Source organism: Canis lupus, chromosome 15 (assembly GCF_003254725.2).
Source record: "Canis lupus dingo isolate Sandy chromosome 15, ASM325472v2, whole genome shotgun sequence".
In the NCBI taxonomy this organism is placed as follows: domain Eukaryota; kingdom Metazoa; phylum Chordata; class Mammalia; order Carnivora; family Canidae; genus Canis; species Canis lupus.
In genome coordinates this window covers 29,261,417-29,275,281 of record NC_064257.1, presented here as the reverse complement: position 1 = coordinate 29,275,281, position 13,865 = coordinate 29,261,417, and the positions used below count along the sequence as shown (strand labels likewise).

General features: G+C 32.6%; 2 protein-coding genes across 7 annotated transcripts in view; one reads left to right on the top strand and one right to left on the bottom strand.

Annotated features, from left to right (window-relative positions):
- Positions 1–13,865, bottom strand: part of C15H12orf29 (chromosome 15 C12orf29 homolog) — a 74,751-nt gene that overhangs the window by 27,844 nt on the left and 33,042 nt on the right. The window contains exon 8 of one of the 3 annotated variants that reach the window (XM_025439073.3): positions 4,346–4,394. The exons of the other annotated variants lie outside the window; for them this stretch is intronic. Coding sequence (XP_025294858.1) covers positions 4,391–4,394 — 4 coding nt within the window. The 3' untranslated portion in view covers positions 4,346–4,390. Of the gene's footprint in view, positions 1–4,345; positions 4,395–13,865 lie in introns of those variants that run through there. 3 annotated transcript variants of the gene reach the window in all.
- CEP290 (centrosomal protein 290) overlaps positions 1–13,865 on the top strand; it is an 86,668-nt gene that overhangs the window by 51,199 nt on the left and 21,604 nt on the right. For all 4 annotated transcript variants that reach the window (XM_035699496.2, XM_035699494.2, XM_035699495.2 and 1 more), the window contains 10 exons: positions 12–146; positions 1,136–1,402; positions 2,081–2,188; positions 2,837–3,036; positions 5,635–5,848; positions 6,789–6,926; positions 9,004–9,225; positions 9,562–9,684; positions 12,915–13,060; positions 13,398–13,553. In XM_035699496.2, coding sequence (XP_035555389.2) covers positions 12–146; positions 1,136–1,402; positions 2,081–2,188; positions 2,837–3,036; positions 5,635–5,848; positions 6,789–6,926; positions 9,004–9,225; positions 9,562–9,684; positions 12,915–13,060; positions 13,398–13,553 — 1,709 coding nt within the window. The remainder of the gene's footprint in view (positions 1–11; positions 147–1,135; positions 1,403–2,080; positions 2,189–2,836; positions 3,037–5,634; positions 5,849–6,788; positions 6,927–9,003; positions 9,226–9,561; positions 9,685–12,914; positions 13,061–13,397; positions 13,554–13,865) is intronic.

Below are 13,865 nucleotides of genomic sequence, written 5' to 3'. Positions count from 1 at the left end.
TTTCTTAATAGTTTGAAGAAGCTACAGGATCAATGCCAGACCCTAGTTTGCCCCTTCCAAATCAACTTGAGATTGCTCTAAGAAAAATAAAGGAGAATGTTCGAATAATCCTAGAAACACGGGCAACTTGTAAATCACTAGAAGAGGTAATTAGTAAAATTTGCATTTTTATTTGTGTATTATTGTATTGCATTTTTATTTGTGTATTATTGTTGAATTTTCTAAATATTTTCTAACAGAGGTGAAGCACAGAATTATGAATCTGTTGCTAATTCCAATCTCCTTTTCTACTCTACTGTAATGTTTTTAATAGCCAGTAAAGAATAGCGGATAGGGCTAATTTGAATTTCTTGCCCATTTAATCACTACTTGTCACTTTTGGGCACACTGATCAATAGTAGTAAGTTATAATTACAGAAAATAATAAAAACTGAAGATGACTTGCATTTTGGTTTACATCTAAATGAAGTAATTTTAAATGCATTTTAAAATTTCATGAGTAAAACTGTACATTTTTAATCAATTGAGGAAACCTAAGATTTTTTTTTGGTAATTGTAAGATTTGACATTTATGTGAATTGCCACTGAGTTATTTGATTTAAAATATCTGCCTTAATCTTGTTGAACAGTAAACATTTTTCCTGTTTTATTTTAATAAACTACATATTGTAGAGTGGTGATTCATTGACTAAGGTCGCTGAAGTTCCAATTTTTATAACTTAACTGACTTATGGACTACTCGTCTAGGGCTCTGACAGTCAATGGAACAAAATAAAAGGGATGATTTATGACATTTTCGTTCTAAATCTAGTACCGCCACACTGCTTCTAGTTCTAAAACTACAAGAGCTAAATAAAGTACCTTAATTAAATTTTATTTTCATCATAACAGTGAAGTTTATAACACGTGATAATTTTTGAATAAGTAAAATGTGCATGCAGATAACTGCTGTCGCATGGAAATATAAGAAATAGAACCTTATTAATATCAATATAATATCGGTATGAATATTATGTGAAAAATAAAGTGAAATTCCTGTTATTGCTTATAATTAATCTGACCAAAATTCAGGTGAGGCATTTTTAAAAGAAAAAAAACAGACTTTAATAATTTTATTACAACTTGATCATTGCAGAAACTAAAAGAAAAAGAATCTGCTTTACGGTTAGCAGAGCAAAATATTCTGTCAAGAGACAAAGTAATCAATGAACTGAGGCTTCGATTGCCTGCCACTGCAGAACGTGAAAAGCTGATAGCTGAACTGGGCAGAAAAGAGGTAGAACCAAAATCACATCATACACTGAAAATTGCTCAGCAGACAATTGCAAATATGCAAGCAAGGTTAAATCAGAAGGAAGAAGTGTTAAAGAAGTATCAGCATCTTCTGGAAAAAGCCAGAGAGGTATGTTATTATGCTGTGCCTTTTTATTTATTACCATGTTTTTTTTAGCCAATGCCAAATATAATTCTGCCCTAAAATGGTAGTTCGTTTCTTGCTTTCAAATGATTCTATTTAGGAATTTTACCTTTCACATGATTGGATTACAGATCTGTCAGTAAAACTGGCAGTTTATATATGTCTCTCTTTCCCTCAGGAAAACCAGGAATAGCTGTCATGGTGCAACTGTTAGGATTTTGAAAAATATCAGTTGAATTTATAGGTAAAAAGAATGAGGCAGTAAGTTAGAATGAACTCCATCATACCAGTAGTCAGTGGAAATCCAATTTGCTAGGACATTGATGGGAAAATCTAACATTTACAAAAATTTTTTAGAAACCAGTTAAAAGATGATGGATACATATTATTTTAATATTAAGTGTAAGTTGTGATTTAAGACTGGATTTATCAACTTGAACATGTACTAGGGGAATGCATACTTGGGGGAGGGCGTGCGTGTGCGTGTGTGTGTGTGTACACGCAGATATTGGTCCTTCCCTATCTCGTAAGGGTTTTGGAAGATTAAAGGTAATACAATTTTCAAGACTTTAAAATGTGAATTTTAATTTAATTTTAAATTAATTTTAATTTAATTTAAACTAAATCATAATTTAAGATACAGTTTTGATTTGCTGTCAACAGGAACAAAGAGAAATTGTTAAGAAACATGAGGAAGACCTTCATATTCTTCATCATAAATTAGAACTACAGGCTGATAGTTCACTCAATAAATTCAAACAAACAGCTTGGGTAAGATTCTGGGAACTTTATTCTATTCTTTATTGACTTTTGAGACCATATAATTGAAAATGTAGCTCTCGTGTTTGTTTGTTTTTTGGAAAAGTAGCCATCCTACCTTTGTTGTTGGAATAATCTAAAAACATAGCTCTGATCATTTTTCTCCCTACATCCACACCTTTAGTAGCCCACTGCAGCCTACAAAATTATGTTCATATTCCTTAGTCCTGTACTCAGAACCTTACATGATGTGACCTCAGTCTGTCTTTTCAAGTTGTGTTCATTTTAAGTTTACCAATATCTAACGGCTTTTATGTTCTGAATTCCATTCATACTTGTTTCCTTTGATCTTTGTCTTTTGTATGTGTTAAGTGACATATCTTTCATCTCTAAATGGGCAAATCCTGGCATCCTTGAGCCTTAAATCATGAATTCAGTCAACATTTATTGATTCTCCACTGCGTGGAGATGCTTTACTTGGGACTGTGATACAAAAAATAAGATCTCTGTTTCTCATCTTCTTTAAGCCTCCATTGGCTATTAAATATCATTAAATTTTAAATTAGGTATTATATTTTGATCATTTGAGAAGGCAAAATTTTGGATTAAGTATGGCATTGAGTGGTACATGCTCATGGCTAATTTGTTCATATTTCCTAGGATTTAATAAAACAATCCCCTACTCCAGTTCCTACCAACAAGCATTTTATTCGCCTGGCTGAGATGGAACAGACAGTAGCAGAACAAGATGATTCTCTCTCTTCACTTTTGGTCAAACTAAAGAAAGTATCTCAAGATTTAGAGAGACAAAAAGAAATCACTGAATTAAAAATCAAAGAATTTGAAAATATCAAGTTACGGTAAGCTTTAAGAATGTATCATAAAATATAGGCAAATGGTAATAATGATACAGTGAGGATAAAGGTAAGCATTTGCTGTGTCATGCACTGTTCTAAAAACTTCATGTATATTATTATCTCATTTTTATCCTCAGGATTACTATGACATAGGTTATTCTCTCCTTTTTCACATAGGAAGTTAGGCCACGGGAATGCTCAGGAACATGCCTTAGGAGATGGAAAAGCCATGATTTGAATCTCGTCAGTCTGGCACAAGAGCCAACTCAAGATTCTTGTTCTAGAACCTCGTTTTTAAACTCTTTAACTAAAGCATCCATTCAATCATCTGTAAAATGTAAATGACAGCACTTACCCTGGCTCCTTCTTTATGGAGGCCAAAGAATATTGTATGTGAAAGTAATTTGAAGATTGCAAAGTAATACATAAATATAAAACTTTTGTTTTATACACCTATAACAGTTTCTGGCACATATAATAGAGGATGAGTAAATATTTGTTAAATGAAAAAATTATGTTTTTAATTAATCAGCGACAGTTGCTTCATTCTCTATATTAGAGATTCTAAACATTGCTCAACAAATTGATCAGAATATAGATTTTAAAACCAGAACAGTTTTAAAGTTTGTGTATTTTGTAATCACTGTAAAAATATTAAGAACTAGAGAGTGTCTGCCTTGTGTAAATGGAGGTCTCTATCCTTGGATTTCCCATGAAAAGATTTATGTGGGGATCAGTACTTGAATAAGACAGCCAGAAGAAAAATAGCAAGCAGAAAGCAGTTTCTTAAAGTGAAGGTGGTAGAGTGGGCAGGTTCCAAGAGATGGAACTGGCTCCCAAGTTGTTTTGAAATTGGATATTATTGGGTTTCTCTGGGCTTGGAGGAGCTGTGACTTAAGTGGGATGGTCTCTAATGGAGGCCGCTTCCAGTCATTTGGGAAAATCCTCCCACAGGTTGGGAGGGGGTTTTTGACCCTACAAGGTTTGTACCAGAACCATCTTGGCAGTCCTTTTGGGGGAAGGGGGAGGAAGTTGTGCCCACAATACAAATATATAATAGTGAGTCTAGGGGTAACCCTGGAATGGAGGTGGAAGGAGAGAGGGCAGGTTCTGTATCTGTGACTTTTGCTCTGTCAGGCCCAAGGCCTTGGAAGCCATAAAGTCAGGTTGTTGAGATCCTGGGCTTATAATGTGTAGCTTGTTTTGTTTTGTTTTTTTTATTATTATCACTGACCTTGCCCCAGCTCATGTCTCCATCATTCCGCTTCAGGGACTTGGGAATCTGCCTCAGGGCATTCCTTCCACAGCTCTTGTCTGGCTTCTACCTAACAGAGGTATCTCTCTGGACCTCAATTTCTTATCTGAAAAAATGGGAAAGTTGACTTGACTTTATAATTCCATTCCAGCTCTGACGTTCTTAGAACTTTTTATTCTTAACGAACATATCCAAGATGTCTAACAAAATCAACACCACTTTTGCTTTATTAAGAAGTTACCACTTTTAAGAAATTATTCTCTAAAAGAAAAGAGAATCAGCAGTAGTATTTGTTATCTTTTTTTTTTTTCTTTTTCTTTTTTAATGAGAGAGAGTGTGTGCCTAAGCCCAAGCAGAGGCTGGGATGGGGATGGGGGGTGGGGTTGGTGACGGGAGAGAGAGTGAGAATCTTAAGCTCCATGCCCACGTAGAGCCAGTAATGGCTCAATCTCATAACCCTGAGATCATGACCAGAGCTGGAATCCACACTTAACTGATTGAGCCACCAAGGTGCCCTATTTGGTATCTTTTCAATCTACTTTTCCCCACTGTATTATTTTATACATGAGATGTTATTTTAGTGTAAGTTTGTATCACATTTTGGTATATAAAATTGCTTATGCTTTTTAATCTAATTCCTGGGTGTAGAAAGTAATCATCCTTTGAAATTACCTGGTATATATAAATTTTTGTCACATGAAATACTTGAGTAGTCTTGTACCTTACCACATCATGTTAGACTAAAATTATACTTTTATTCTCAGTGTACACAGTGACATGTATATTTTAATGTGTCTTAGAAAATTATAGATCTGTGTGTTTTCTTTAGTAAAACCTCATATTTTCACAATTTGGTGATTATTTGAGGTAACTTCAGTTTTTGGCACATGTTGCAAGAGACTATTTATTTATTTATTTATTTATGACACAGAGGCAGAGGGAAAAGCAGGCTCCTTGCAGGGAACCCAATGCAGGACTTGATCCCGGGACTCCAGGATCATGCCCTGAGCCACAGGCAGGCACCAAACCGCTGAGCCAACCAGGGATCCCCGAGACATAGTATTTAAAGTGCTATTTATTCATTATATTGTTTAGAACCAAAAAATTACTTGATACAGTCCTTGCCAACAATAGTAGACAAACTAAAAGGAAAAGTCTATTTTACGTTAGGTTTAAGAGTTAGTTAAGTGCAACAAAGAATTGTCCTTGTTTTGATTTGAAGCAAGGCTTAGGTTGTACGGATACTTAGGGATACTTAGGGCCAAACGTTGGCTCAATGTAAAATTTGTATCAAAGTGTTAATTGTAGCGGTCACTCCATTAAATACATGTGTTTCCTTATATTAGGCTCCAAGAAAACCATGCAGATGAAGTGAAAAAAGTGAAAGCAGAAGTAGAGGATTTAAGGTGTCTTCTGGCCCACTCACAAAAGGAGTCACAGAATTTAAAATCTGAACTGCAGGCTCAAAAAGAAGCAAATTCAAGAGCTCCAACAACTACAATGAGAAATCTGGTAGAAAGGCTAAAGAGCCAGTTAGCCTTGAAAGAGAAACAGCAAAAAGTAAGCGATAACAGACTATTATCAATATTTAGGAAATACAAGTGGTAATAGATTGTTGTGAGAAAAGACTTGCACAAGATAGTAGCATATACCTCTCTGTTGCAATAAAAAGTATGAGCTTTGTTTTAGTCTATTAAGCAGAAGTTTTCAAGATAATTCTTTTAAATAGCCATTTGGTGGTGTTTTTAAGTACATCTGTAGTCCAGTTTATCTTTTTATGTTGTCATCAGTTTGATTTGTGAGTTATCTATGGGAAGTAAGGGGAAATCTTAATCCTGTTATTTTCTCTCCTTTTTTAACTGGGATTTTCTGTTACTAAGGCTATTTTGAACAGTGAATAATTGAACAATTTGGGGGAATATGAGAGAGATATGACAGTGAGGAAGAAAGTTTAAAGAAGGAGGTCACAGTTATTTGAGATGCAGTTGGTCAGTGGCTTATCAGTGATGTATTAGTTTTTAAACTTTATTTCAAATTTAATACTCAATTGTTTTAGGAGGTGCTGCTGTTTTTCTGTGCCACTTTATGTAATTTATTGGCAAATTTTAAGTCTTTTCCTAATCCTATAATTTTCCTTGTCTGTATAATTCAGTTAGTTTCAAACAGAAGTATGTGCTAAGTGAGTAATTCAGATAAATATCTAAACTTGGATATTGAAACAAAATGGATGGTTTTTGTCACACAAATGGCTTGATTTAATGCTGGGCCCTCAAAATTATTATTGTCAAGATTTTGAAGTCTCACACTCAGTTTGGAAAGAATTGAGTGCAATTAGTAAAGGAAATTCATTTGAAAAAGTTGAACTGTTAGTGAATTATATTTACTTACATGGTATTTTAGGAAAATAGTTAAAAGTTACAAAGCATATTATTTTTTGGATTACATGTTGCTCATATAAAATGTTACTTTTTAAAAAAAGTATATATGTTATAACTTTCAGGCACTTAGTCGAGCACTTTTGGAACTCAGGGCAGAAATGACAGCAGCAGCTGAAGAACGTATTATTTCTGCAACTTCTCAGAAAGAGGCAAATCTCAATGTTCAACAAATTGTTGATCGACATACAAAAGAGCTAAAGGTGAACATAACAAATGCATCAGTATAACAAAATTCCTTATAATTGCTATTGGCAGAGGCTCTACTTTGATAATTTTGATAATGAATAGGGAATTTATTCTAATGAACTATTGATGGATATATATATATACATACACATTCATTTTTGAACACTAAGAATCTTTATTGTACTCACACACTATCATCCTGGAGATTAGCAAGATAGGCCATTATTAACTACTTCTTCCTAATAGAATTAAGAAACATTTTACTTCGGAATTTTGTTTCTATATTGATAAGTGCAATAGATGTATAGATTTCTTTGTTTTGTTTGATTTCTTTTGCTTTATCAGAATTTTCTAATGTTTGCTGATTCATAATATGAGTTAATTAGCTTTCTTTTTTTCTCCCTGAAATAGTTTAGGGAGGTTATATATAGTCCTTAACATTTAATCCATAGACCTACCTGACTCTGAAGCCTTTTTGAAGCTATTTATTAATTTTTTGGCAGTGTATATTACTGTGTTCATATCTGATCAATGATTAGATTTGGTGATTAAAATTTTTTTTTTTTACAAAACATATATATTTCTTTTTTTTAAATAATAAATTTATTTTTTATTGGTGTTCAATTTGCCAACATACAGAATAACACCCAGTGCTCATCCCGTCAATTGCCCCCCTCAGTGCCTGTCACCCATTATATATTTCATAATGAGTTTTAAATTTCTTTACACAAAGCTTATATAGTACATTCTGCATGAAGTGAAAAATCTACTTTTTATATGTTTGTAATCTTGATTTTTTATATGTTTGTAATTTTGATTTACTCAATTTATTTGAATGTGCTCTTCACCACCATTAAACTGTGTAGGGACTGGTTTTGCCTAGGGTTTTTTTTTTTTTTTTTTTCATTTATTTTTTTGTTAGTAATCTCTACCCCCATCATGTGGCTTGAACTCCGACCCTGATATCAAGAGTCATGTGTTCTTCTGCCTGAGCCCGCCAGGTGTCCCTATTTAGCATTTTTAAAGCTCTCATTGTACCTGCCAAGGTTATGAGCACAGTTGAAAGCAAAAATCCATTAAGTAGGGCAGCCTGGGTGGCTCAGCGGTTTAGCGCTGCCTTCTGCCCAGGGCGTGATCCTGGGGACCTGGAACCGAGTCCCATGTTGGGCTCCCTGTACGGAGCCTGCTTCTCCCTTTGCCTGTGTCTGTGTCTCTCTCCCTCTCTCATGAATAAATAAATAAAATCTTAAAAGAAAATCCATTAAGTAAATAAATGTATAAACAGGAATAGCCCTTTGTTGATATCTTCTTCAATACCTTTCTCTTTGCCTGATGCATCATCTTCTCTGAATTCTTCACGGTTTTAAAGTCCTTTCTCACTTCTCCTTGGACAGCTAATGTGTTTCTTCTAAGTGCATTATAATATTGCTAATTTCTTATTAGTGTCATTAGTAATACTTTTGGCCTGTAGTAATTTATCCAAGAAAACATATTAAGTACTAGCATTTCCATCACTGTTCTTGTATGGGACAGCTGAAAACTACTGTGTAGTGGCTTTAGATATACTGTGAAGTATTACGAGTTACCCTTTCATGTCTTATTTTTACAAAATGGTTTAGAAACTACTACAAATCAGAGATTTTGTTTTATACTAATCTTAGGCTTCATAGCATTTAAAACATCACCATATACATTCATATGTACTTGTCCCTTTAATAACTTAGTTCAGTCATAACAAAACATTTGCTTGTTTGATAACATTTTATTTCTGAGTATTTGCTGAAGATGAAGTGCCTTAGGGTATTATATCATATTTTGTTTTTCTCAAAGTAGACTTGGTTAATTTGAAATGAAGATAGGTGTTTAGTTGTTTTTTTTTTCCCCTGGGAACTTAAAAATTTAGATTTGAAACTTTATTTTTAGCATGTTTTAATTTAATAAGCATTAACCAAGCCTTTTTATTAAGTATTATTAAGAATATTTTAATAATAATAACTTAGATTGACATTTTCTATTTATTAAGTAATAGATGTATTCTATTTTATTGATACTTGATGAAGATTTGTGAATTAATCCTTTCTTTACTTTTAGTCACAAATTGATGATTTAAATGAAAATCTTTTAAAATTGAAAGAAGCTCTTAAAACAAGTAAAAACAGAGAAAACTCACTAAGCGATAATTTGAATGACTTAACGAATGAACTGCAAAAAAAACAAAAAGCCTATAATAAAATGCTTAGAGAGAAAGATGGAATTGATCAAGAGAATGATGAACTGAAAAGGCAAATTAAAAGACTAACCAGTGGATTACAGGTGATTTTATATTTAATTGTGATCATATCTTTTATTTAAAACATATAGGTAGTAGTTTATTCCCACTTTTTACTTTAATCTATAAATAATTGCTGAAACTAGCTTTCAGATCACTTTGATTGATGTTGCTAATTCCTTCAGTGACCTCTGTCATCTTTGTGGTTTTAGAGTAACCTCTTTAAAATGCAGAAGCAGCTATATGTTCTATATCAAAAGTGCATTTAGACAAGATGGTTAGCTATAGCCTCAGGAAACTTCTATAATTGGAATATTTATTGTGTATTTTGTTTGATAGTTTTTACTCGTAAAAAAGTAAAAATATGTCTTCTATTTCAGGGGAAACCTCTAATAGATAATAAACAAAGTTTAATCGAAGAACTCCAAAAGAAAATTAAAAAGCTAGAAAGCCAACTGGAAAGAAAGGTGGATGAGGCAGAAATAAAGCCTGTGAAAGAAAAGGTATGTGAAGAAACATACTGATTAATATGTTTAAGGTAATGATAAACTAAGGTAAATTATATAACTGATGAACGGAGGATATACTATATTAATTTGAGGACCTAATACATACAATAAATGTACTGAATAACACAGAGAAGTCTAAGACAAGTTTCTGTCCTTTAAGAATTTACAGGAGACACCTATAATGTAACTCGTACCCAGAAGTCACTACATTGTCTCCATGTCCTCTTCCTGAGATTCTAGAACCCCTAAAATCCCCTCACACCTATCCAACTTCTCCCCAACCCACTTGGTTACATAAATTGGTGCTTTTGATTTTGGAAAGAAAGTTAGGCATATTTAGCCTGCTACCTTGCCCCAAATGTGTCCTTTTTATCCTTTAATAGACTGGATTACTGTTAGTTCAGGATAAACAAAGTTTGTTTACTGATTACCACAGACCGATATTTGTGGTAATCAGTAACCAAAACACTCATAAATTGATTCTGTAATGTGAAAAAAGTTGCTTAAAATTTTCTAATGGGTTAGCTAGTAAACTATTTTGTAACAAAAATTACTGACAGAAATTAGCAATCCCCTAAAACTAGCTAAAATGCATATAATTAAATTTATTTATTACAAATAATAAGCTGAAGATTTATATCAGTAGCATTGAAAATATCAAGAGACCTGGGAAATATTGGTATTAGTAGTAATGTTTGCCCCTGCAGAAAATTACATTGGAGGAGCAAAGGTTAGGAAACATTTTTATTGTAAAATTTACCCAGAAAATATTCAATATCTATAAAACAATTTGAAAAACATGAACATAAAAAAGAAAATTAAGTGTCTTTAATACCACTGAATAGAAAATAGTAATGGAATTAAAATATCTTAATAGAGTATATTCCAAATTTTATTTTACTTATGAAATTTCACCAATGTTAGTATAAGTTTTATTAAAATGTTTGCATTTGTTTACATTGAACCACAGCATACTTCCTGTCAGAAGCTTCGCTGGTAAAAATTGCAAGATAAAAATATCCTTGCTCTTACAGATTGCTTTCTTTGCCGCCTCCCCACTGGTATTTAAGGCCTATCTTTAAATACCAGTTCCTAACCTGATTCCTATCAAAATCCCTCAGTAGCCTTGTGGCTTTGCCTGGATTCCTAATCTGTGTTTCAGTTTATTTCTCCAGAAAATAGAAATTATACTATTTGCATTGCCAGTTTCCCAAGATTATTTTAATAATCAAATGAAATAATGTGTGCAAGTCTCTTGTAAGCCATCAAGTCAATACCACTGTATGATATTATTACTAAGTAGGAAGAGAACACAAAGAGCAACCCGGATATTAAAATTTGTATCCAGGAATCTAGTGAGAGTATTACTTCAAATTCTACAATACTGGGCATTTCTAATTTATGAATGTTTTTATATTCAATGAATGCTTTTATATTGAAATTTCTATACCCTTTTCTCTGTCAACTCTTTATTGCTTATCTATGTGAGATATTAAACCCCCCCCATGCCTTGCATTCCTGTGTCTTATGCTACTATACCTTTCTCCATAGCATTTATTATTATCTGACACACTAGAGATTTACTTGTCTATGTGTTCATCCTTTGGACTATAAGCTTTCATGGCAGGAATTTTGCCTGACTTGTTTATTGTTGTATCCTTGCCATCTACAACAGTCCTTGGCATGTATGATGCTCAGTATTTATTAAATGAATGAAAAATTTAAAATGCAGTTAAATTATTTTGAAATCCATGCCTGAGAGGCTGTTGGTATAGAAAATGTGAAAAGAGAACTCTGCATTCTATCTTCTTCCCCGTTCTAGAACATCTTTGATGACCTTTGCCTTTATTTTTTGTTGTTGTGGTTCATTTTTAAATTATTTCAGCCTCCTTTTGCTGTCTTAATTGAGGGTAATGTCAGATGGGATAGAATTGCCTAATCCCTACAAAGCACTCCATGCTGCAGAATTACTTATATACCATTATGCCCAAACTAATATTTATATTTCTGGAAGTCACAAAATTCCTTATATATATTTAGGAAAAAAAGTTAATAATGATCAAACACTGAAGCTTTTGTATTTTTTAAAATAATACTTGTTAGCTGAACTAAAAAAATAAGGTAAAAAAATTGGCCAGTGTCAAAGAAGACAGTTTTGATAGGGCAACTTATCTTAGTTGGGCATTTGTTTAAACTATGGCTTTTAACTCTTTCAGCCCTGACATTGCTTTTTGTAATGAATACAATGTAGCATAACATCCTTTGTACTATTCATGTTCTCTCTTGATATGTCTCTCAAATAAATAAAATCTTTAAATAAAAAAAGAAATTTATAGTTAATAGAAACTACCTACATGTGTAATTTCAAAAAAAAAATCATTATAAATGAAAAAGGAGAAACAAAAATAATTTATAAAAATAATATTTTTATATTTCTCATATTTCAATATAAAGATGCTCTGACATACTACACTAGAAAACATAATGAAGCAGTCTTAATAGCATTAACATGAGTTCAGAGCTAAAAATGCAAACTGATACAAATGTATGTATAGGCAATTTATATATTCCAATGGCATTGCTAGTGCTATTAGCTAATTCTCTTTGCTCCTTTTTTTTCCAGCACTTATCATCAGCTAATGTACTACATTATATTTTTTTCCTGCTTTTTGTCTATATTTTGCTACCTTTCCCTAATCTACCTAACCAACATTAATTAGATTGTAATGCTTTTTCTATGGTTTATTCATTGCTTCTGCTTCTAGTGCCTAGAATAGTATTTGGTGGATGACTAACGCTATATAACCATCTATTGAATAAAAGAAGTCATGTGCATTGAAGATTTGAAGAGACTGTGATGCTCAAAGATTGTTATTTTGGTTAAAATTGGATTAGTCATTTATACTTACATGTTCTTTGTTAGAAGCTTACTTTGATCATGATCATTGTTATTAAAATCTTAAAGACTCCTAAGTCTGCTAGCATTAGTCCAGACTGTTCCCTAGAATATCATCTACTAAGTGATAGAATACAGAACCCTTAAACTGAGGGTCATTTCTGGTAATAACTTCGTATATCTGAAGATTCTAGAAATTACATAGCCAAATGAATGTATTTACATATTCTCAAAGTATTGGTGTGCCATTGTTCTAGTAAATTATAATGGATAAATCTTGACATTAAAAACAATATCGGTGATTTTTCTCCTCTGTTATTATTTATAGAGTACAAAAGAAGAATTAATTAGGTGGGAAGAAGGTAAAAAATGGCAAACTAAAATAGAGGGAATTAGAAACAAGTTGAAAGAAAAAGAGGGGGAAGTCTATATCCTAACAAAGCAGTTGAATACTTTGAAGGATCTTTTTGCCAAGTGAGTTCAAATTTAAGCCTAATTATATGCAGTCTTTAATTGATCTGGAAGTTATATTGTTTTATCATATTTGATAGTACATATTTGATATCATACTTGAGAAATTTCCTAGTTTTAATTATCTATGACTCTTTTATTTTCTTTAAAATGTGTTTAAAAGTATTCTAACAGTTTATAAGTGGAGTTTCCTATAATTGTGAGATAAGTTAGCTCATAGCAAATACAGGAAGATCTAGTTTTTTATGTTGGTCTTATAATGAATGAGATGTGGTTTAATAAACTGAATGAGCAAAACAGTAAATTATATATTTTCATGATGCTATGTTAAATCCCACAGAGCTGACAAAGAGAAACTTAGTTTGCAGAGGAAACTAAAAACAACTGGCATTACTGTTGATCAAGTTATGGGAGTGCGAGCTTTCGAGTCAGAAAAAGAGTTGGAAGAATTGAAAAAGAGAAATCTTGACTTAGAAAATGACATTTCCTATATGAGGTAGGCTGTTTCATGAAAAAATGTGGTACCTGTTATAATGAAGAAAAACTAGCTGGCCCATAGAAACGGATGTAATGAACGTGTATTACTTTAGACTTGGGTACTGTTGTCTTTTCCCAATGTGAGTTAAGATATTCATGGGTCTTTGTATGCCATGTAATTTGGATTGTATTCTTGAACTTCTGAATATTATGTGGTGAAACTTTGGATCTTGGTTAATTCTATGGAGAATGTAGATATTTTTGTTTTAATAGGCAGTTTGGCTAGGTTCCGGCCCCATGTTCCACCTGCTTTCTTTGGGCTGTGGTTCCA